The sequence below is a fragment of the Carcharhinus amblyrhynchos genome, chromosome 7, assembly GCF_965287045.1.
Source record: "Carcharhinus amblyrhynchos chromosome 7, sCarAmb.v2.hapA, whole genome shotgun sequence".
Classification (NCBI taxonomy): domain Eukaryota; kingdom Metazoa; phylum Chordata; class Chondrichthyes; order Carcharhiniformes; family Carcharhinidae; genus Carcharhinus; species Carcharhinus amblyrhynchos.
Window position 1 is genome coordinate 21,788,152 of NC_137330.1, and position 23,930 is coordinate 21,812,081.

Below are 23,930 nucleotides of genomic sequence, written 5' to 3' on the forward strand. Positions count from 1 at the left end.
CCGGCCTCCCATTTTCCATGAACTTGACTTACTGAGTTCTTGAAAATTCTTGAAAAGCGCTGCTTATATCCTGACTCGCACTAAATTCCATTCACCCAACCACCATGCTCACTAACACAAGTCAGTTAGCTCTTATTAGCAAAACCCAAATTTTAAAATTCTCAATCCTATTTACAAATTGCTCCTAATTTTAGGAGAACCCTCCAGTGCTAAACCCTCCCAAGATCTCTGCCTTCCTCCAATTCTCAACTCTCGCAAACACAGGCACAATAACACCCATGTCTTCAGTTGTCTGGTCCGTAAGTTCTGAAATTTCCTCCCTTGAAGGAGGACAGAGAGGCAGAGGCGCCAAAATGCTCCTTAATGCTCATTTAAGCTATCGTTAGTTACCTGATACCTCTTGATTTGGTGTTAAATGTCAGGACATTTATTACATTAGAAGGAATAAAGGCAGGCTGTTTGTTGAAGAAGTAACAGAAAGAATGGCCTGGGTAATGTTGTGAAGTTGAGTTTGTAAAGAATTGTAAAATTGCTAGAGGGAAAAAGAAAGTCGTGCATAATTCCTTTAAAAGCTAGCTTTGAGTTTAGTGCTTGGATGCAGAGCGCACAGAAACTCTAAGTTACAACATTTGTTTCAAGAACCAAGCATCAGGGTTGTCTTGGTAACAAGCTTTTGCGTTTTTGGTAGCCTATCAGGTTTAAAAAAAAAATCAGCTATTAAAAAGCCCATCATATTTGAATTTGCCATTGTTGACAATCTCAAACCAATTGTGGTGTAAGAAAATTGAGAGGTCATCACAAGTATATAGGCCAGAGCAACAGCGAATTCATTTGGTATGCTTGGTTTCATTGGTCAGAACAACGAATACAAGAGTTGGGATGTCTTGTTCAAGTTGTACAAGACATGTGTACAACTCTAGTCACCCTACTACAGAAAGGATATTATTAAACTAAGAGTGCAGACAAGGTTATTAGGATGCTACAAGGGCTTGATGGTTTGAGTTATAAGGAGAGGCTGGAACTTTTTTTGCCAGGAGCGTAGGAGCCTCAGTGGTGAGCCTCCTCCTAGAGGTCTATCTCTACTTTTTTTATGCCTCTCATTATTTTAGTCAACATCTTTCCCCAAAGATAGGGGAGTCTAAAATTAGAGGGCATAGGTTTAAGGTGAGGGTACAGAGATACAAAAGGGTCCACAGAGGCAGTTTTTTCACAGAGGATGGTGAGTGTCTGGAATAAGCAGCCAGAGGCAGTCATAGAGGTGGGTACAATTGTGTCTTTTAAAAAGCATTCAGACAGTTACATTTATAAGATGAGTATAGAAGGATATGGGCCAAATGCGTGCAATTGGGACTACCTTAGGTGGTTAAAAACTAGGTGGCATGGACAAGTTGGGCCGAAGGGCCTGTTTCCATGCTGTAAACGTCTATGACCCCATCTCAGGGAAACATCTTGAGAGCTAAATAGCAAAATACAGAGAACAAAAGTTTCTACAAATATATAAAATGAAAGAGAGTGGCTAAAGTAAACATTGGTCCTTTAGAGGACCAGAAGGGGGATGCAATAACTGGAAGTGAGAAAATGGCTGAGGCATTGAACAGGTATTTTGTGTCAGTGGAAGACATAAATAATCTGCCAAAAATTGATGACAGGAAGGCGATGGCAGGTGAGAACCTAGAAACTACTATCATGAAAGAGGTAGTATTGGGCAAGTGTCCTAGTCTTGATGGAATGCATCCCAGGGTACTAAAAGAGATGAGGGGAGAAATAGCAAATGCACTAGTGGCAATTTACCAAAATTCACTGGACTCTGGGGTGGTTTCCACGGTTTGGAAAACAGTGGATGTGACGCCACTGTTTAAAAAAAGGAGATAGACAAAAGCCATGTAACGTAAGGCCGGTTAGCTTAACTTCTGTAGTAGGGAAAATGCTTGAATCGATCAAGGAAAAGATAGCGAGACATCCGAATATAAAATTATCCCATTGGTAAGACGCAGCATGGGGGCTGGTCACGTTTGACTAATTTGGTGGAATTCTTCGAGAACATTACACGTGCAGTGGACAATGGGGAACCTGTGGATGTGGTGTATCTAGATTTCCAGAAGGCATTTGACAAGGTGCCGTACCAAAGACTGCTACATAAGATAAAAGGTGCACAGTATTACGTATTATGTATTAGCATAAATAGAGGATTGGTTAACTAACAAAAACTAACAGCAAGATTATGTTGTAGCCCTACAGATAGTTGTAGCCCTACAGATACTGGTGAGGCCACACCTGGAGTACTGTGTACAGTTTTGGTCTCCTTACTTGAGGAGGGCTGTACTGCCACTGGAGGGGGCACAGAGGAGATTCACTAGGTTGATTCCAAAGAGTTGAGAGGGTTGACTTATGAGGAGAGACTGAATAGACTGGGGCTGTACTTGTTGGAATTCAGAAGAATGATCAGCAATCTTCTAGGAACATAAGATTATGAAGGGAATAGATAAGATAGAAGTAGGGAAGTTGTTTCCACTGGCGTGTGAAACTAGAACTAGAGGGCATGGCCTCAAAATAAAGGGGATGCAGATTTGGGACTGAGTTGAGGAGAAGCTTCTTCACACAAAAGGGTTGTGAACCTGTGGAATTTCCTACCCAGTGAAGCAGTTGAGGCTGAGGCTGAGGCTATCTCAGTAAATGTTTTTAAAGGCAAGGACAGATAAATTTTTGAACAGTAAAGCAATTAAGGGTTATGGTGAGCAGGTGGGTAAGTGGAGCTGCATCCGTGAAAAGATCAGCCATGATCTTATTGAATGGCAGAGCAGGCTCGAGGGGCCAGATGGCCAACTCCTGCTCCTAGTTCTTATGTACTTATGTTCTACACCAGGACCAGGTCAATTGAAGCAGTTAAAGTCAGTTAGATTTTCACAGTAACTTCATTGCAGTATGAATGTAAGTCTACTTGTGACTCATAAATAAACTTTAAAGCAAAGGCTATCGGGAATATGCCATTCAAAACACAAACAGATCAGCCATCGTGCTGATTGGCACAGCAGGGTCAAGGGCCCAAATGGTCTACTTCTACTCTTATTTCGTACGTTCTTCTCATGCAGTATAAATTTCTGTGCATTCTGCTATTGGTATTCTTGTGAATCTGTCCTGATGAGTGCAAGATGTAAATCTTCGACAGCATATCTTACTTTTCAGTAATGTTTGGACTTGCAACAAGTGCTTGAACAGGGCTTGTAGGCAATACCACACACTGGCAAAAAGGTGGGAAGCGGTGTTTCACAGGGATCAACACTACGGCCTCTGGTGTTCATAAGTCACAAAATGATTGGATGGAATGTATGTGATCAAAGATCATCTTGGGCTCAAAATGGGTTTGGGAATTGAATGTATATTTTCAGAACTTATGATCAACAGTGTGGTGGATGTAGATAACAGAATGTGACAACATACAATACATCAAAAAAAACTTGTAGAACAAGCAGGCAATTTCCAGGAGAGAGAAGGCAATGCATGACCCAATAGAGATCTTTAAAATTATGAGGGGGCACAACATAGTAAACGCAGGAAAAGAAACACTTCCACTGGTCATAAGTGGAAGTTAGTCACAAATAATTCAAAGAATCAGAAGAAACCATTTTACCCAAGAGTGGCAAGAACATAGAATGCACTAAAACAGAGAGTAGTTGATGCGAAAAGCATTGTTGCATTTAAGGGACTTGAGCCAAGCATGACGAAGGAAGGAATATATTAAATTATACTGACAAGTGTAAGTGAAGAAACTTGTGTAAATGCTAGACAAAAAAAAAAATTGGGCTGGAAACGTGTTTCCCTGCTGTTGACTTAGCTCTAATCTAGTGTAGAATTCTAATATAAAGCAAATCATATCTAACAGGTAAGAAGCCCACTGGTAAATATTGTAGAAGTGCGGATGCAAATATCTTTTGAAATGCAATTCATCATTGAATGTAGATTTTGTAACCATTTAATTATCAGCTTGGTCAACATCTGGATAGCAAAGACACCCACGTCAGATTGTTATTTATTGACTACAGCTTGATCTTCAACACCATTATTCTGATGAAACTCATCTCCGAACTTTCTAGCCAAGGGTTTGGCTCCTCTCCCTGCAACTGGATCCCAGACTTCCTAACTCACAGTAAAGAAAGTCAATGGTATCTGCTCCATGATTATCCTCAACACCGCCGCCTCACAAGGCTGTGCTCAGCCCTTTACTATACTCCTTATGCACCTCTGACTGTGTGGCCAAATTCCCCTTGATTTTCAAATCTGATGAAACCACTGCAGTGGGCCAGATTTCAAACAATGACAGGAAAGAGATAGGAGAATCTGGTGAATTGGTACTATGACAATAATCTCTCCCTCAATGTCAGTAAAATGGAGGAAATAGTCATCAACTCCAGGAAACGTAGGAGGAGAGGACATGCCCAATGTCTACATCAATGGAGATGAAGTGGAAATGGTGGACAGCTTCATGTTTCTAGGTGGCCAGATAATTAACAACCTGTCTTGGTCTCTCCATGCTGGCGCTATAGTTAAGAAAGCCCACTAACACCTCTAATTTCTCAGAATGCTAAGAAAATTTGGTATGTCCACTATAACTCTCACCAACTTCAACAGATGCACTATAGGAAGCATCCTTTCTGGTTGTATCACAGCTAGGTACGGCTCCTGACCTGATCAAGGTTGCAAGAAACTACGAAGTGTCATGAACGAAGGCCAGTCCATCACACTGACTAGTGTCTCATCCATTGACTTTGGCTACACTCCCCGCTGCTTCAGCAAAGGACCCCACATCCCGGACATACTCGCTTCCGCCTTTTTCTATTGGGAAAAGGATACAAAACTCTGAGGCCATGTACCAATTGACTCAAGAACAGCTTCCCTGCTGTCATCAGACTTCTGAATGGACCTACCTCATATTAAGTTGATCTTTCGCTACATCCTAGCTATGGCTAACACTACATTCTGCACTCGCTCCTTTCCTTCTCCATTAAGGTGTGCTTTGTCTGTACAGCACGCAAGAAACAATATGTGACAATAATAAATCAAAACAGTTACTGAAGGTGGGATAGGCAACAAAACAAGTTTTGCTTTCCTGCAGCATCCTGCCCAACAACGGAGCTGAATACAAAGTAGAGATCGAGCTGCAGAACAGTCAAGTAATGACATTTCAGAAAGTCAAGTGATTAGAGGTACCTCATGAGCATTTGAGCACACCATCACCCAACTTCAGATGCACTGACGTGTGTATTTCTTTAAGTAAACTCTGTTAAATTATGGTCCTCACTGCCATTTTAAACACTAAAATACACTTCTGCACTATGTTGCTCATTCACAAGTCAGTAACAAAGACTGAAAATTAAGCTTGATACGCAGCTTATCCAGTTCGTATTAAGAACGTACATGTAAAAGTGTCATCTAATACGCAATGAAAACAATGCCATTGCTTATCAAGAATAGGTTGAGCAGATAAAGGCCAAGCATGTGCATGCAAATGTAAAATCTAAAAATAATCCAAAAAAGGTACAAAGCATTTTAAAAATATCAATACAAACTTCAAGTTTTATTAAAAGCTTCTGAAATAAGAAGAACATGAACCATTCACCAAGATCTGGTCATTATTCAAACATATTAGAAAAAAAATGGCTGACTCATCCAGAACAAAGAACAAAGAAAATTACAGCACAGGAACAGGCCCTTTGGCCCTCCAAGCCTGCACCATGCTGCCCGACTTAACTAAAACCCCTACCCTTCTGGGGACCATTTCCTTCTATTCCCATCCTACTTACGTATTTGTCAAGACGCCCCTTAAAAAGTCACTACCGCTTCCACTACCTCCCCTGGCAACAAGTTCCAGGTACCCACCACTCAGTAAAAAAAAAAAAATCTGCCTTGTACATCTTCTTTAAACCTTGTCCCTCACACCTTAAACCTATGCCCCCTAGTATTTGGCTCTTCCACCCTGAGAAAAAGCTTCTGACTATCCACTCTGTCCATGCCTCTCAATCTTGTACACTTCTATCAGGTCGCCCCTCAACCTCCGTCATTCTAAATGAGAACAAACCAACCTCTCCTAATAGCTAATGCCCTCCATACCAGGCAACATCCTGGTAAATCTTTTCTGTACCCTCTCCAAAGCGTCCATATCTTTCTGGTAGTGGGGCGACCAGAATTGAACACTATATTCCAAGTGCAGCCTAACTAAGGTTCTATAAAGCTGCAACATGACTTGCCAATTTTTAAACTCAATGCCCCAGCCAATGAAGGCAAGCATGCCATATGCCTTCTTGATTACCTTCTCCACCTGCATTGCCACTTCTAGTGACCTGTGTACCTGTACATCCAGGTCCTACTCCTAAGGGTTCTGCCATTTACTGTATGTTTCCTATCTGTATTAGGCTTTCCAAATACATTACCTCACATCTGTTCAGATTAAACTCCATCTGCCATCTCTCCGCCCAGGTCTCCAACTGATCTATATCCTGCTGTATCCTCTGATGGTCCTCATTGCTATCCGCAAATCTACCAACCTTTGTGTCGAATGCAAACTTACTAATCAAGTTATATTTTCCTCCCAATTGTTTACATATTTACAGACAAATGTCCCAGCGCTGACCCCTAAGGAACACCACTTCAGAAACACACCCTTCCACTACTACCCTTTGTCTTCTTTGACCGAGCCAGTTTTTTATCCACCTTGCCAGCTCACTTTCTGCACCAGTCTGCCATGAGGGACCTTGTCAAAGGCCTTACTGAAGTCCATGTAGACAACATCCACTGCTCTACCCTCAATCTGTCACTTCCTCAAAAAACTCAGTCAAGTTTGAGAGGCATGACCTCCTCTTCACAAAACCATGTTGCCTCTCACTAATACATCCACTTATTTCCACGTGGGAATAAATCATGTCTCAAAGAATCCTCTCCAATAATTTGCCTACCATTGATTTAAGGCTCACCAGCCTCTAATTACCTGGATTATTCTTGTTCCCCTCTTAAACAAAGGAACAACATTGGCTATTCTCCAATCCTTTGGTACCTCCCCATACAGTAAGAAGTCTCACAACATCAGGTTAAAGTCCAACAGGTTTATTTGGCAGCACTATGCTCTATGACTAGCTTCTGGAGCCTCAAGCTCCTTCAGGTGAGTGAGGACTTGTGTTCACAAACAAGGCATACAAAGCTAAAATTAATTTACAAGACAATGGTTGGAATGAGTCTTTACAGGTAATCAAGTCTTAAAAAGGTACAGCCAATGAGAGTGTAGAGAGGGTTAAGCACAGGTTGAAGATGTGTATTGTCTCCAGTCAGGACAGTTAGTAAGATTTTGCAAGCTCAGTCAAGTCGTGGGGGGTTACAGACAGTCTGACATGAATCCAAGATCCCGGTTGAGGATGTCCTCATGTGTGTGGAACTTGGCTGTTTCTGCTCGGCGATTCTGCGTTGTTGAGTTCCAATCATTATCTTATAAATTGCGTTTGTGTCTTTACATGCCCTTTTTGTGAACACGAGTCCTCACTCATCTGAAGAAGGAGCTTGAGGTTCCGAAAGTGAGTGCTGCCAAATAAACCTGTTGGACTTTAACCTGGTGTTGAGAGACTTCTTACTGTGCTTACCCCAGTCCAACACTGGCATCTCCACATCATACCTTCCCTGTAGCCAATGAGGATACAAAGATTTCTCTCTTGGCCCCAGCAATTTCCTCCCTCGCCTTTCTCAGTATTCTGGGGTATATCCCATCAGGCCCTGGGGACTTACCTACCTTAAATGTCTCTCAAGAATCCCAACACCCCCTCCTTTTTAATCTCAACATGACTCAAACCATCTACACGCAATTCCCCAGACTCATCATCCAGAAATCTAGACAAGTGAGATTTAAAAACAGGAGGAAAACAATCTTGAAGTTAATTGAAAACATATTTTTTTAGCTAGTAAGCTGTGCTGAAATTCAAGTCAAAAAAGGTGGCTGAACATCAGGAAATGTCATACAAATACGATAATGCATCATATGCAGAATTGTTTATTTTAACTGAAACAAAGAACAAAAGAGTAAACGTGACCAAAAAAGTCAGAGTTGAAACAGGAACAAAATATCTTGGAGACCAAAGTTAGCTTAAGGCAAAAATTATGGAGGAACAAAAGGTAAAATTAAAAGAACTTGTCATGGTCCACAACTTCAAGAACAGATGTTAGAAATTTAATCCAATAAATAAAAATCTTGACAAACATTTTGCTTCACTATTTTTCTGAACTTGAGTTGTGCAAATGTAGATTGATTTGAAATGAAGGTAGGAGTGAAAATGTGGAAGCCAGAAATCATGTTTTTGATTAAAACTCAACAATTGCAGGAACTTGGAAAAGACTAAACTAAACTCGGGATAAAATTTTTCTGAATGCTAACACTCCAAGCTCCAGAAATGAAGCAAAAATTCAGGTTATATCCAACACAAAGATGGAACATTGTTCCTAAGGCAAGTATAAATTTAAAGGAGTTATGAAAAAGTTCTTCTCAGTTGCTGCTTACCCATTCATTATGGATAGAGATCGCATATAGTGAGCTTTCTTACCAGGTTACATTCCTCAATTCGAAAGAGTTGTTCTGGAGTACATCGTTCAAGAACTGGTTCAATAATTTCAAATGGCACCCCACCTACTTCATGAATGGCTTGGGTGGGGAGAGTGGGCGGACAGGAAAGAGAAAGAATAAAAGTTGAGATTAAACAACACTTTTGTTACGTGCAAGTACTTGACTGTGAAGTTTATCTGTAACTGCTTCAGTCACAAAAAAAATCTGCAAGTATTGTAACCATTTCAACATCTTCAGTGTCAACAATTCATTGTTTAGGAATGTTTCCTTTGTATTCATTTATGGGCTGTGGCTGTCACTGGCTGAGCCAGCATTTATTGCCCATCCCTAACTACTATCCATTTCAGAGGGCATTTGAGAGTCAACCACATTGCTGTGGATCTGCAGTCACCTAATCCAAACCAGAGAAGAATGGCAGATTTCCTTTCCTAAAAGACATTAGTGAAGCAGATGGGTTTTAACAATCAGTGGTTTCACTGTCATTATTAGACTTTTAATTCCAGGTTTTTATGAAATTCAAAATTTCACCAACTGCTGTGCTGGGAATTAAATCTGGATTCCTCAGATTTTGTCCTGGGTCTCCGAATTATGAGTGCGGTCTTGTCTGTTATAGAGCCACGCTGTTCCAAGACAAGAAATATGTGATTATCCGTTTTCCTGATCACATTCTATGCAGAGAAGAAAAGTTTCCAATTGTTTAAAATGAGGCTTCTAATAAAAGTGACATACAATTTGCATCTTTAGTATTTCTCCCGTGCCATCTGTGTACAAAAAGAAAATGAAAGAAGTTACATTTTCCCAATTCCTTACAATCAATGTTGTTCTGGAGGACTCGAATGCACTGCTCATACAGAGACATCATCTTCAAAATATTTCTTGTTTTTGAGCCAGAGTACACTTGCATTTTACAGTGTAATCTCTGACCAGTAAACTCCACGGTACTATCAGAGACGTTGGGTGTTGCTGATGCTATAAGTAAAAAAGAGAAAAAGAAAGTCAGTTTCAGATGCAGAAAATTACCTTTAACTGATTAAGCTACAGGTCTCATTCACCCAAGGGAGCATGTTCCACTGATCAATTACCCATTCGTGTTTATACATAACACTGCTGGCAACATCATTAGCAAGGAGGTCCACAGACAATTCTCACCAGACTTGTGCATTCTTCACTATTTCTTACTTTAACTTTTTTAAAAACTAACTACTTTATTACACAGTGAATTCCTTTTTACTGTAGTAATTGTGTTTTTAAGTCTAAATAGTTGCTCCTTTTCCTTTCCCCATGGGGCATCAGGCAGTGACAAGGGGGCATAGCCTATTAGGTGAGGGTGGGGGTCCTGCTGCCACTCTGCATAGAGATCGCAGGCAGAGGGAGGGAGTACAGCAAATTGGGACTGGCCATCCAGGTTTGGGTGGGGTGGCAGGGCAGGGCAGGGATGGTTGGTTGGGGGGGGGGGGGGGGGGGGGGGTGGGATAATCAAGCTCCAATGATTTCACAAGGAATAAGCCTTGCCTCAGCCAGATTTTCTATGGTACCCACTGGTCACTGCCTGCCACTTGGAAAAGGATTTGTTTATTCCTACTCTCTGCTTCCTGCCTGCTAACCAGTTCTCTTTTTTACCATTTATATAGATGATCTGGAGGAGGGAACCGAGTGTAGGGTGTCGAAATTTGCTGATGACACCAAGATTGGGGGAACGGCAAATTGTGCGGAGGGTGTGGAGAGTCTGCAGAAGGATCTAGATAGGCTGGGCGAATGGGCCAGGAAATGGCAAATGGAATTTAATGTTGGCAAGTGTGAGGTGGTCCACTTTGGTAGGAATAATGGTAGGAAGGACTATTACTTACGTGGCGAAAAACTGCAGCAGGCGACGGTGCAGAGGGACCTCGGGGTCCTTGTGCACGAGTCGCAAAAACCCAGCTTGCAGGTGCAGCAGGTAGTCAGGAAGGCGAATGGGATGCTGGCCTTCATAGCGAGGGGGATTGAATATAAAAGTAGGGAGGTCTTGCTGCAGCTGTATAGGGCATTGGTGAGGCCGCAGCTGGAGTACTGTGTGCAGTTTTGGGCGCCGCACCTGCGCAAAGATATTTTGGCCTTGGAGGGAGTGCAGAGGAGGTTTACTAGGCTGATACCGGAGTTGAGGGGGTTGAGCTATGAGAGGCTGAATAAACTAGGCTTGTACTCGTTAGAGTTTAGAAGAATGAGGGGAGATCTCATTGAGACGTATAAGATGATGAATGGGATGGATAGGATAGAGGTGGAGAGACTCTTCCCGCTCAAAAAAGACAGTAGGACTAGGGGGCACAGCCTCAAGATAAAAGGGGGGCGGTTTAGAATGGAGTTGAGGAGGAACTTCTTCACTCAAAGGGTGGTGAATCTCTGGAATTCTCTGCCCGTTGAAGTGGTGGAGGCTGCCTCGCTAAATATTTTTAAGACGCGGGTTGATGGGTTTTTGATAAGAGAGGGGATTAAGGGTTATGGGAAGAAAGCGGGAAAGTGGAACTGAGCAGCGACAGATCAGCCATGATCTTATTGAATGGCGGGGCAGGCTCGAAGGGCTAGATGGCCTACTCCTGCTCCTAATTCTTATGTTCTTATGTTCTAATATATTACCTCCAATATCACGAGCTTTAATTTTGCTCACTAATCTCGAGTGGGAGCTTGTCAAAAGCCTTTTGAAAGTCCAGATAAACAACATCCACTGGTTCACCCTTGTCCACTCTACTGATCACATCTTCAAGATGTTGAGAAAATTAGTCAAGCATGATTTTTCTTTAGTGAATCTATGCTGACTTGGACCGATCTTGTCACCGCTTTCCAAATGCTGAGTTGTCCGTAATAATTGACTCCAGCATTTTCCCCACCACCGATGTCAGGCTAACCAGTCTATAATTTCTGTTTTCTCTCTCCCGCCTTTTTTTTAAAGAAAAGTGGGGTTAAATTAGCTACCCTCCAATCCATTGAAACTCTTCCAGAACCTATAGAATGCTGAAAAATGGTCAATGCATCCACTATTTCTAGGGCCATTTCAAGAGAGTTACTTGACACAGGATTGCTTGCCTTTGAGCAGCTTCTGGATATTGTCCAGGTCTTGTTGAATTTAGACATGCGTTGCTTCAGTATCTGAGGAGTCACAAAAGGGTGTAAACATTGTCCAGTCATCCACAAACATCCCAACTTCTGATGTTATTATGAAGGCGTGCAATACCTGAAGATGGTTGGGTCTAGACTCTATCCTGAGAAACTTCTGCAGTGGTGTTCTGGGACAGATGTTTGACATCTGTCCAACAACCACAGCCATCTTCCTTTGTGCCAGGTCAATTTCCTTTTCCTAGCACTCAATGTTCCTATTTACAAAGCCAAGTGCCACAATGCTCTCTCAACTACTTTTTCAACTTGTCCTGTCACTGTCCAAGATTTGTTAACATGCATCTCCAAATCCCTCTGCTTTTATCCTTTAGCTTACAGTGCATCTTCATGTTATTTCTCCCAAATTGTATCACCTGACATTTATCTTCATTAAATAGCACTTGCTCCATTTCTGCCGGTCTATGAACTTCTGATATCTGCCCTTAGCCCTTCACTACTTTGCCAAATTTTAAATCATTTGGAGACCTCAAAACAGTACTCCCCATCACTTATGCACAACAAAAACGGTTTGGTTCTGACTCTGACCACTACTTATTTCTTTCCATGATGTGGAGATGCCAGCATTGGACTGGGGTAAGCACAGTAAGAAGTCTCAACACCTGGTTAAAGTCCAACAGGTTTATTTGGTAACACAAGCCACAAGCTTTGCCCCTTCATCAGATGAGTGGGAGTTGTGTTCACAAACAGGGCATATATATGGGCATAAACTAAGATAATGGTTGGAATATGAGTCTTCACAGATAATCAAGTTTTAAACGTACAGTCTTGCTTGGCCTTTAACCTGGTGTTGTGAGATTTCTTACTGTATTTCTTTCCAGTCAGAGAACCATCAGTTCACCAATAACCTCTACCCTCTTATTCCTCAGCTAAGTTTGTGCCATTATATCATATGCTTTAGTAAGGTACTGTGTCTAATGCCTTTTGAAAGAACATTGATACATTTATTGCAAAACTTCATCAACCCTCTCTCTCACTTTGTTATTTTTGTCCTTGACAATGGTCTCCAGTCATTTTCCCACCATTGGCATTGGACGTAATTGACCTGTAGTTGCCAGTTTATCCTTCTCCACTTTTTCAAACTGGCTGGGACATTAGTAAAATTCCAGTCTATATTTTGTACCCTAGCCAATATCTCAGCTCCCTCTTATATCAACATTGTCTTCATCCTCCAAGATTGCTGAAGTTCTCATTCAGTACATCAGTTAAATCCTTTATCTTTAAAGAATCCCTCTTTTTGACCATGATCTGCCACCACCATTCTTTAGCTATCCTTTTATAGATTTTTGGGTTCTTGTTTATGTTAGCTGCTAGTTTTTTCTTCATACTCCTTTTTCCCATTTTCCCTTCTTGGTTTCTTTTTCAATTGCCCCGCACACTATATTTTGCCTGGTTTTTGATTATATTCTGTATTGCTACATCATAAAACTCCTCCCGTTTTATTTTAACCACTTTTTCCTTTGTTGTCAAGGGTGCCTGAGCTTTGGATGCCCTGTCTTTCCAACTTACAGAAATGTGCTTGGGCTGTACCTGACCTATTTCCATCTTGAAGGTATGCAATCGCTCATTTACATTTTCTTGTCCAATCCTTTTTTCAGTGTACGTGCGCTAGGTCCCTTCTTAAAATTAATGAGAGAGTGTCTCTTTTCCAGTTGGCTATTCATTCCATTGGTCTTTGCTATAACAAGTTAAACCTAATTTTGTGACAACTGTTCTCCAGAAACTCTCCCATTGTAACATATTCCATTTGCCCTTGCCATTCCTCAGAACTGGATGCAGCACAGCTGCATTTCTTGGTGGGCTAGTAATATAATAATTAGGAAAACTGTCTTGTCCATATTGTTGGAATTTTACACCCCATCTGCTTTTTGCACTTTTTCCCCCCCCCCCAGTCAATATTAAAGCATCAAGTTTCCAACTACACCTGTTCTATTGTTTTCACATTTATCTCCTTCTCATTAAAGATATTTTCTTAAAAAAAGAAATCAGTGACATCATAAGAAAGTCACGAGGTGAGTGGCTAATGAATATTACTGCAGAGTCTTCCCTTCTCCAAAGTTTGGGATCAATTCTAAGCCAAAACTAGAAAGGGAGTAGCTTTTGAGTCCAATCTTATTTTGAAATTTATTAGTTGTATCAAGGTTTATTATCCAACAGATAAAGTGATGGCAAGGCTGCTCGGACCTCTAAAGCGTACGTCCTCTGCTATACGGAAACTCCAGGATTCTCGGATGGCACGTTTGCAAATGTGGTCACTCCATCACCGTATGTGGGGAGAGGGAGAATAGGTGACTACAAAATAGTAAGAGGAACCAGACAGGTAGTGCAGCAGTTCCCCAAGTGCATCCTTGGGGCAGCAGGCGACGGTGCAGAGGGACCTCGGGGTCCTTGTGCATGAGTCGCAAAAACCCAGCCTGCAGGTGCAGCAGGTTGTCAGGAAGGCGAATGGGATGCTGGCCTTCATAGCGAGGGGGATTGAATATAAAAGTAGGGAGGTCTTGCTGCGGCTGTATAGGGCATTGGTGAGGCCGCAGCTGGAGTACTGTGTGCAGTTTTGGTCGCCATACCTACGCAAGGATATTTTGGCCTTGGAGGGAGTGCAGAGGAGGTTTAGAACATAGAACACTACAGCACAAACAGGCCCTTCGGCCCACAAGTTGCGCCGATCACATCAACACCTACCAATCTATAGACCTATCTATAACCCCTAATCCCATTAAATTCCATATACTCATCCAGAAGTCTTTTAAAAGACCCCAGCGAGTTCGCCTCCACCACCACTGACGGCAGCCGATTCCATTCACTCACCACCCTCTGAGTGAAAAACTTACCCCTAACATCACTTCTGTACTTGCCTCCCCGTACCTTCAATCTGTGTCCTCTCGTAGCGACCATTTCAACCCAGGGAAATAGCCTCTGAGAATCCACCCTATCTATTCCACTCAACATTTTATAAACTTCTATCAGGTCGCCTCTCAACCTTCGTCTCTCCAGGGAAAAGAGTCCCAGCTCCCTCAACCTAACTTCACAAGGCATGCCTCCCAGTCCAGGCAACATCCTTGTAAATCTCCTCTGTACCCTTTCAATAGCTTCTATATCCTTTCTATAGTGAGGCGACCAGAACTGTGCACAGTACTCCAAATGAGGCCTGACAAGGGTCTTATAAAGTTGCAGCATTACCTCCCAATTCCTAAACTCAATCCCTCGATTATTGAAGGCCAGTACACCATACGCCTTCTTGACCACATCCTCCACCTGCGAGGCCGATTTAAGAGTCCTGTGGACACGGACCCCAAGATCCTTCTGCTCTTCAACACTACTAAGACTCCTGCCCTTGATAGTGTACTCGTTCATCCCATTGGTTCTGCCAAAATGGACGACTACACATTTATCTGTGTTGAAGTCCATCTGCCACTTCTCCGCCCAGTCCTGCATCCTATTTATGTCCTGCTGCAACTTTTGACATCCTTCCAGACCATCCACAACACCACCGACCTTCGTGTCATCAGCGAACTTACTAACCCATCCCTCCACTTCCTCATCTAGGTCATTTATGAAAATGACAAACAGTTTACTAGGCTGATACCGGAGTTGAGGGGCTTGAGCTATGAGGAGAGGCTGAATAAACTAGGCTTGTACTCGTTAGAGTTTAGAAGAATGAGGGGAGATCTCATTGAGACGTATAAGATGATGAATGGGATGGATAGGATAGAGGTGGAGAGACTCTTCCCGCTCAGAAAGGACAGTAGGACTAGGGGGCACAGTCTCAAGATAAAGGGGGGGCGGTTTACATAGAAACATAGAACATTACAGCGCAGAACAGGCCCTTCGGCCCACGATGTTGCGCCGACCAGTTACAAAAACAATGACCCACTAGCCTATACCAATCCCTTTTCGTCCATAAACCTATCCATAGATCTCTTAAATGCCCCCAAACTAGGCGCATTTACAACTGCAGCAGGCAGGGCATTCCAATCCCTCACCACCCGCTGAGTAAAGAACCTACCCCTGACATCCGTCCTGTAGCTACCCCCCCTTAATTGAAAGCCATGCCCCCTCATGCTAGCTTTCTCCATCCGAGGAAAAAGGCTATCACTATCCACCCTATCTAAACCTCTAATCATCTTATATGTTTCAATAAGATCCCCTCTTAGCCGCCTTCTTTCCAACGAAAACAACCCTAAATCCCTCAGTCTCTCCTCATAGGACCTCCCCACCATACCGGGCAACATCCTAGTAAACCTCCTCTGCACCCTCTCCAAAGCCTCCACATCCTTCTTGTAATGTGGGGACCAGAACTGCACACAGTACTCCAAGTGCGGCCGCACCAGAGAAGTGTACAGTTGCAACATTACGCTGCGACTCCTAAATTCAATCCCCCTACCAATAAACGCCAAGACACCGTACGCCTTCTTAACAACCTTATCTACTTGATTCCCAACTTTCAGGGATCTATGTACACATACACCTAGATCCCTCTGTTCATCCACACTATTCAAAGTCCTCCCGTTAGCCCTATACTCGACACATCTGTTGCTCCTACCAAAGTGAATTACCTCACACTTCTCCGCATTAAATTCCATCCGCCACCCCTTGGCCCAGCTCTGCAACCTAAGTCTCCCTGCAGACTACGACACCCTTCCTCACAATCTACCACACCTCCGACTTTGGTGTCATCAGCAAATTTACTAATCCACCCAACTATACCCTCATCCAGATCATTAATAAAGATTACAAACAACAGTGGCCCCAAAACAGATCCCTGAGGCACACCACTCGTAACCGAACTCCATGATGAATATTTACCATCAACCACCACCCTCTGTCTCCTATCTGATAGCCAATTCCTGATCCAACTCCCTAGATTACCCACAATCCCATACATCTGCATTTTCTGCAGAAGCCTACCATGGTGAACCTTATCAAACGCCTTACTAAAATCCATATATACCACGTCAACTGCTTTGCCCCCATCCACCTCTTTGGTCACCTTCTCAAAAAACTCAATAAGGTGAGTAAGGCACGACCTACCCGCTACAAAACCATGCTGACTATTTCTAATCAATTCATTACACTCCAAATAACTATAAATCCTATCCCTAATAATTTTTTCTAAAACCTTGCCCACAACAGAAGTAAGACTCACCGGTCTATAATTCCCAGCAAAGTCTCTGTTCCCCTTCTTAAACAATGGGACAACATTCGCTATCCTCCAATCCTCCGGGACTACACCAGAGACCAATGACGACCTGAAGATCAGAGCCAGAGGCTCTGCAATCACCTCTCTAGCCTCCCAGAGAATCCTAGGGTAGATCCCATCCGGACCAGGGGACTTATCTATTTTCAGCCCCTCAAGAATATCCAGCACATCCCCCTTATCAACCGTAATACTGTCTATTTTACACCCCTGCAACCCAGTGTTCTCCTCAGCTATATTCATGTCCCCCTGCGTGAACACCGAAGAGAAATATTGGTTCAGTGCTTCTCCAATCTCCTCCGGTTCCACACACAACTTCCCTCTGCTGTCTGTAACTGGCCCTAATCTTGCCCTGACCAACCTTCTGTTCCTGACATACCTATAGAACGCCTTAGGATTCTCCTTAATCCTATCAGCCAAAGTCTTCTCATGTCCTCTTTTAGCCCTTCTTAACTCCCTCTTCAACTCCCTCCTAGCCAATCTAAAGCTTTCTAGTGCACTACCTGAGCCCTCAAATCTCATCCGAACATAAGCCTCCTTTTTCTTTTTAACCATCGACTCAACTCTTTTAGTGCACCACGGTTCCCTAGATCTACCAATTCCTCCATGCCTGACAGGGACATACCTATCAAGGACTCGCAGTAGCTGCTCCTTGAAAAAACTCCACATTTCGGACGTTCCCAGTCCCTATAATCTCCTAGTCCAATCTATGCTTCCTAATTCACTCCTAATAGCCTCATAATTACCCTTACCCCAGCTAAAACTACTGACCCGAGGTTCATGCCTATCCCTTCCCATCACTAAGGTGAACGTAACCGAATTGTGGTCAATTTAGAACGGAGTTGAGGAGGAACTTCTTCACTCAAAGAGTGGTGAATCTCTGGAATTCTCTGCCTCGCTAAATATTTTTAAGACGCGGGTTGATGGGTTTTTGATAAGCGGGGGGATTAAGGGTTAAGGGGAGAGGGCGGGAATGTGGAACTGAGCCACGACAGATCAGCCATGATCTTATTGAATGGCGGGGCAGGCTCAAAGGGCTAGATGGCCTACTCCTGCTCCTATTTCTTATGTTCTTATCCTACTGTTCAATGAGTACTCACTTCTGAATACTGATGAGGCATATGGATCATCTGGAGAATGCAGCCAGAACCAAGTCCATGGCACAGCTGTACAGCAGGGCAGAAAGAAGTTAGAAAGAACAACAGTGAAAGGAGATTTGCTAATTAGGGGAATAGACACGTGTTTCTGCAGCTGTAAATGTAAAGTCAGAATTAGGGGGCTACCTAGCAAGCAGTACTCAAAATAGTAATCTCCAGAATACTCTCATAAGCAAGTTTGGAAACAGAAGGATAAAGCAGATGAATTTTTTGGCTGGAAAGATGGTACAGGGCAGAAGGCTTTAGCTTCCTGGGACATTGTGGCCAGCTTTGGGAAAGATGGGACCTGTAACGGCCGGATAGAATACATCGAAATAGAGCCATGACTGAATTCCTTGAATTTGCTGCTGCTACTGGGGAAGGTTTAAACTAACTTGGCAAAAGGTAATATCAGAGCAGAATATCAAGGTGTGCAGTAAATTAGGAGAGAAAGACAGTACTACAATAAGAAATGGTGCAAGTTATTAGGTAAGTTCAATGTAAGGGAGATAGCAATCAAGTCTAAATCACGGTTAATGCATGGGTGTGGTAAATAAAATTAGTGAGTTGCAAGTGCAGATATGACATTGTAGCTCTTACAAAGAGCTGGCTCAAAGAAGGGCAGGGCATTAAATATTCCTGGTTACAAGGTGCGTAGGAACATAGAACATAGAACACTACAGCACAAACAGGCCCCTCGGCCCACGAGTTGCGCCGATCACATCAACACCTACCAATCCATAGACCTATCTATAACCCCCAATCCCATTAAATCCCATATACTCATCCAGAAGTCTTTTAAAAGACCCCAGCGAGTTCGCCTCCACCACCACTGACGGCAGCCGATTCCATTCACTCACCACCCTCTGAGTGAAAAACTTACCCCTAACATCACTTCTGTACTTGCCTCCCCGCACCTTAAATCTGTGAAAGGAAAGAAAAAGGGCAAGGGATGGTCAAATTGATTAAGGGGAATATTGCAGTGCTGGAGAAAGAGAATGTCCTAGAGGGATCAAGGACAGAATCTACATGGCTAAATTTAAAGGATAAAAGCTGTTCAATTGCTCAGCATAATCTGTAGGCCACCAACTAGTAGGAAAGGTGTAGAGATACAATTTTACATGGACATTACAGAACCAGCTGATGGAAAGCATTGTTTGAAAGAAGGTTTTAAAGTGTGTCTTCTGGGGAATGGAGTTTGGGAAACCTTCATATGATAATCAGCTGGGGGAATTGAGAGATCGATCCACGGAAAATTGATCAAGTAGCATCAGCCATTTGGTTTCAGAGTGGGTATTAGGTTTGAAACCTGTATACATTTGTGAAGCAGGGCAGGGAGTGTAAGTAAAGGAGTGCTGTATTATCAAACTTATGTTTTTTTTTGTTATAAACCAATTTTCTAAAACAGAGTGTGGAAAATGACGTCTCACAAATTTGATTAAGTTTTTTTTAGGGGTAACCAAAAGAGGTCGATGAGGACAGCGCAGTTGATGTTGCCTACGTGGGCTCACCAAGGCCCGCGACAGGTATCGCATGCTAGGTTGATGCGCAAGGTTTAACCTTAGGGGATGCAGGGTAACATAGCTGAATGACAGAAGACAGAAGATGGTTGTAGAGGGTTATTTTCCAAACTGGAGGCCAGTGACCAGCAGTGTGCCTCAGGAATCAGTGCTGGGTCCACTGTTATCTGTCATTTATATTAATGATTTGGATGAGAATTTAGGAGGCATGGTTAGTAAGTTGCAGATGACACCAAGATTGGTGACATAGCGGTCAATGAAGGTTATTGACAATTGCAATGGGATCTTGATCAATTGGGCCATAGAACCATACCACAGCCAGTGGGCTGATGCATGGCAGATGGAGTTTAATTCAGATAAATGCGAGGTGATGCATTTTGATAGACTGAACCAGGGCAGGACTTACTCAGGTTAATGGTAGAGCACTGGGGAGAGTTACAGAACAAAAGAGATCTAAGATACATGTTCATTGTTCCTTGAAAGTGGAGTCACAGGTGGACAGGGTGGTGAAGAAGGCATTCAACATGTAGAGTTCATTGGTCAGAACACTGAATACAGGAGTTGGGATGTCTTGAAGTTGTACAAGACATTGGTAAGGCCACACTTGGAATACCGTGTGCAGTTTTGATCACCTTATTATAGAAAGGAAATTACTAAACTAGAAAAAGTGCAGAAAAGATTTACTACAAAGCTACCAGGGCTTGATGAATTGGGTTATAAAGAAGAGGCTGGATAGACTGGGACTTTTTTTTCTCTGGAAGTAGGAGGATGAGGCATGATCTTATAGAGGTCTATAAAATAATGAGGGGCGTAGATCAGCTAGGAAGTCAATATATTTTCCCAAATGTAGGTATAAAACTAGAGGGCATAGGTTTAAGGTGAGCGGGGGGGGAGATACCAAAGGGTCCAAAGAGGTAGTTTTTTTATCCCCGCACAGAGAATGGTGAATGTCTGGGACAAGCTGCCAGAAGTAGTAGTAGTAGAGGCAGTACAATTTTGTCTTTTAAAAAGTGTTTAGTCAGTTACACGGATAAGATGGCTAGAGGAGGGTATGGTCAAAACGCGGGCAATTGGGACTAGTTTAGTGGTTTAAAAAAAAGGGCAGCAAGAACAAATTGGGCCGAAGGGTCTGTTTCTATGTTGTAAACCTCTGACTCTAAAATGTTATAGTATTTTGAGCTAGGATTCCATACTGGAATTTTCTTGTCCAGTAGTAACTGGGGTTTGTAACAATACTTTGAATCCATCTTCACTAAGAACAAAGATGCTGATCAGATTAGTGAAAGAGGAGGTGGTTCAGACAATAGAAGATTGATAAGGAGGTGTTAGTACTGTTAAGTGTATCTGCTGATAAGACACCAGGAATGCAATGAAGCGAGAATGGAAATTGCAGAACCACTGGTCATAATTTTTCAGTCTTCCTTAAACTCAGGGATGATGCTAAGGGACTGGAGAATTTCAAATGTTTCCTCCAACAACCACAGAGCTTTTATGGCTAGTCCAGTTTAGTTTCTGGTCAATGGTAACTCCAGGTTGTTGATGTTGGGGGATTCAGGAATGGTAATGTAACTGAATGTCAAGGGTGATTATCAGATTTCCTCGTGTTCAAGATGGTCAGTGACTGGCACTTGTGTGACATGAATGTTACTTGCTAATTGTCAGCCCAAATCTGGACTATTGTCTCGGTCTTGCTGCATTTGGACATGGGACTGCTTCAGTATCCAAGCAGTCATGAGTAGTGCTGAATATCAGTGAACGCCCCCATTTCTGACCCCATGGTGAAAGTAAGGTCATTGAGTCGATGTTGAAGTCTCACGGTGCAACTCCCTCTCGACAGTATACCACTGTGCTGCAATGTCTGCTGGGTGTGTCCTATTGGTGGGATGGTGGTGCCTGGGACAGTATCTGCAAAATTTGCTTTCATGAATGTGACTATGTTAGGCTGTTGCTTGACTTGTCTGTGAGATGGCTCTCCCAATTACGGCACAAGCTGCCAGATGTTAGTAAAGGAAAATTTTGAGAATTGACAGGGCTAAGTTTGCTTTTTGTTGATTCCTAGTTTGAAGCTGGGTGGTCGATCATTTGAAACAAAGCGTCTTCCTAGGCTATCTCAGTCACATCTAGGCCAGACCACAGAGACTTGGCAGATTCCTTTCCTTAAAAAGGACATTAGTGAACCAGGTGGGTTTTTAAAAATCAAAGGTTTCAGAGGTATCATTCATTCCAGATTATTATTGACTTCAAACTCCACAACCTACAGTGACAAGATTCGAACCTGGCCCCACAGAGCATTACCCTGGTTCTCTGGATTGTAGCCTAGTGACAATACCACTGTGCCACTGATTTGCTCAAGGGAGGGCTAATTAACAAATACAGGCTGCTTTAATTAAAGATAAATAATGTTTAACTAACAGGCAGGAGGATAGATAAGGGTAATACTGTTGATGTGGGGTATGGTCTTCCTGAAGGCATTTGCTACAGTGCCACACTACAGACTTGAGCAAAATTTAGCTTAGAAAAAGGATAACAACAACATGGATACAAAATTTGCTGAGCGAGAGAAAACAGAATGGGAGCTAGTGGATATATTTCAAATAGGAAGAACGTTTGTCGTGGGAGTTCCCTAGGTGTCACTGTTGGGAGCCCTACCTTTCCTGACATGTATTAATGACCTAGATCTTGGTGTACAGGGGCATAATTTCAAAGTTTGCTGATTATTTGAAATTCAGAAGCATCGTGAATTGCAAGGAAGATTGTGTGAACAAATTGGCACAATGCATGGACAACTGGCAGATAAAATTCAATGCCGAGAAGAGTGAAATGATTCATTTCAGTGGGAAGATCCCAGACAGAATTAAAAAATGAAGGGTATAACAGTGAAAGACACACAGGAGCAGAGGAACTTGGGTGCATGTGCACTTAAATCATTAGAAGTGCCAGTACAGGTTGAGAGCAGTAAATAAAGCCCATAGTTTACTCTGCTATAATCAACAGGAGCATAGAGGGCAAGAGCAAGGAGGGTATGTTAAACTTGTGTAAAATGCTGTTCAGACTGAACTGGAGTATTGCATCCAGTTCTATATGCCATTCTTTGGGAAATATGTAATGGTAGACAAGGAACTTCAATTAAGTAGATTGACTGGAGAAATTGGAACTGCTTTTCTTGGAGCAGAGACAGTTGAGATGAGATTTATAGGATGAGTAGTCTGAACAAAAGGTGACTGGGGGAAAATCTGCTCCCATTGGTAGAAGGATTGAGAATGAGAAGGCATGGACTATTGCTTCTACTCAGAAGCGCCACCTTCCGCTGTATCAGTTTAAATTCTGTTCTGCTGTCCCATTTGTTCTTGGACTGTGGCTCCAGTCAGGTTCACATGCAGCTCATCCCAACAGTACATCCCCTTCTTGTCAATAATGCTGGTTGCCGTGCATAATGATATGAAACCCTTTTAAGGTCACGGATTTACTTTTGTGAGCTGCTCACCTCTGCGTCAATGAGCAGATAGAATAATTCCCAGTCAATAAAATTCCCATTTTTAAAAAGTCTTCATTCTAATTCCAGCTCGCTGTAACCAGCTGTGCTTTAGCAGGTCATTCACCCTATAAATGCATTTGAACTGCAAACCAACTTCATCCGATTAGACAGCCCTCTGTTACACTGTGCCTTAATAACACTGCCTACTGACCTACTTGCAGCTGGCCCAAATAACTGAAACGCCGCAGGTTTTGAGGAGTTTCTTATTTTTTAACTTTGTTATTGCAAAGAGCTCCATAACGTTAGTTACATCATTCTTACATACAGCCTGAGGTGACCAGTCAGTTGTCATTGTACCAAAGCGTTTGTAGTTGGCATTACACTTGAACAATTATGATCTTTCTCTGAATCAATCCAGAGCATGACACAAGTATCCAGCAGGATCATATAAACTGCACCAAAAAAAAAAGTTTCTGATCTCTAACCATGGTAAAGTTCAGGAATGGAGGCCCGGTTTGCCACTACAGTAGGAAGAAGGCACAGTGCCTGGTCCAGCATCACTGAACCTTTCTGAACACTCACCGATATCAATCTACGAGTATCGTGGGAGACATCAGTCTTTAAAGCTAGATAATGTAGATACTGGAAAGATTACCACGAAAGGAAAACAGTAATAACAGAAAAATACTCTCCTAAAATGTTTGAGATTCACTTACATTTCTTGATGGGAGATGTAGGTGGGCTATCAGAAGGCATATCAGTAACATCTGGTAGAAATTTGGGCAATGGGATATCTAGCAAAGTATTTATATCAATTTTCCCCTGTAGAATATAAAAGAAACCAAGTAAAATCAACTGGATT

The 23,930-nt window shown here is 42.5% G+C and overlaps 1 protein-coding gene across 1 annotated transcript in view; it reads right to left on the minus strand.

Moving 5' to 3' along the window:
* Positions 1-23,930, minus strand: part of eloal (elongin A, like) — a 66,527-nt gene that overhangs the window by 16,299 nt on the left and 26,298 nt on the right. The window contains exons 5-7 of the mRNA XM_080193241.1: positions 23,785-23,890; positions 9,404-9,562; positions 8,574-8,671 (exon numbers count right to left, since the gene is read on the minus strand). Of these exons, the coding sequence (XP_080049367.1) occupies positions 8,574-8,671; positions 9,404-9,562; positions 23,785-23,890 (363 nt within the window). The remainder of the gene's footprint in view (positions 1-8,573; positions 8,672-9,403; positions 9,563-23,784; positions 23,891-23,930) is intronic.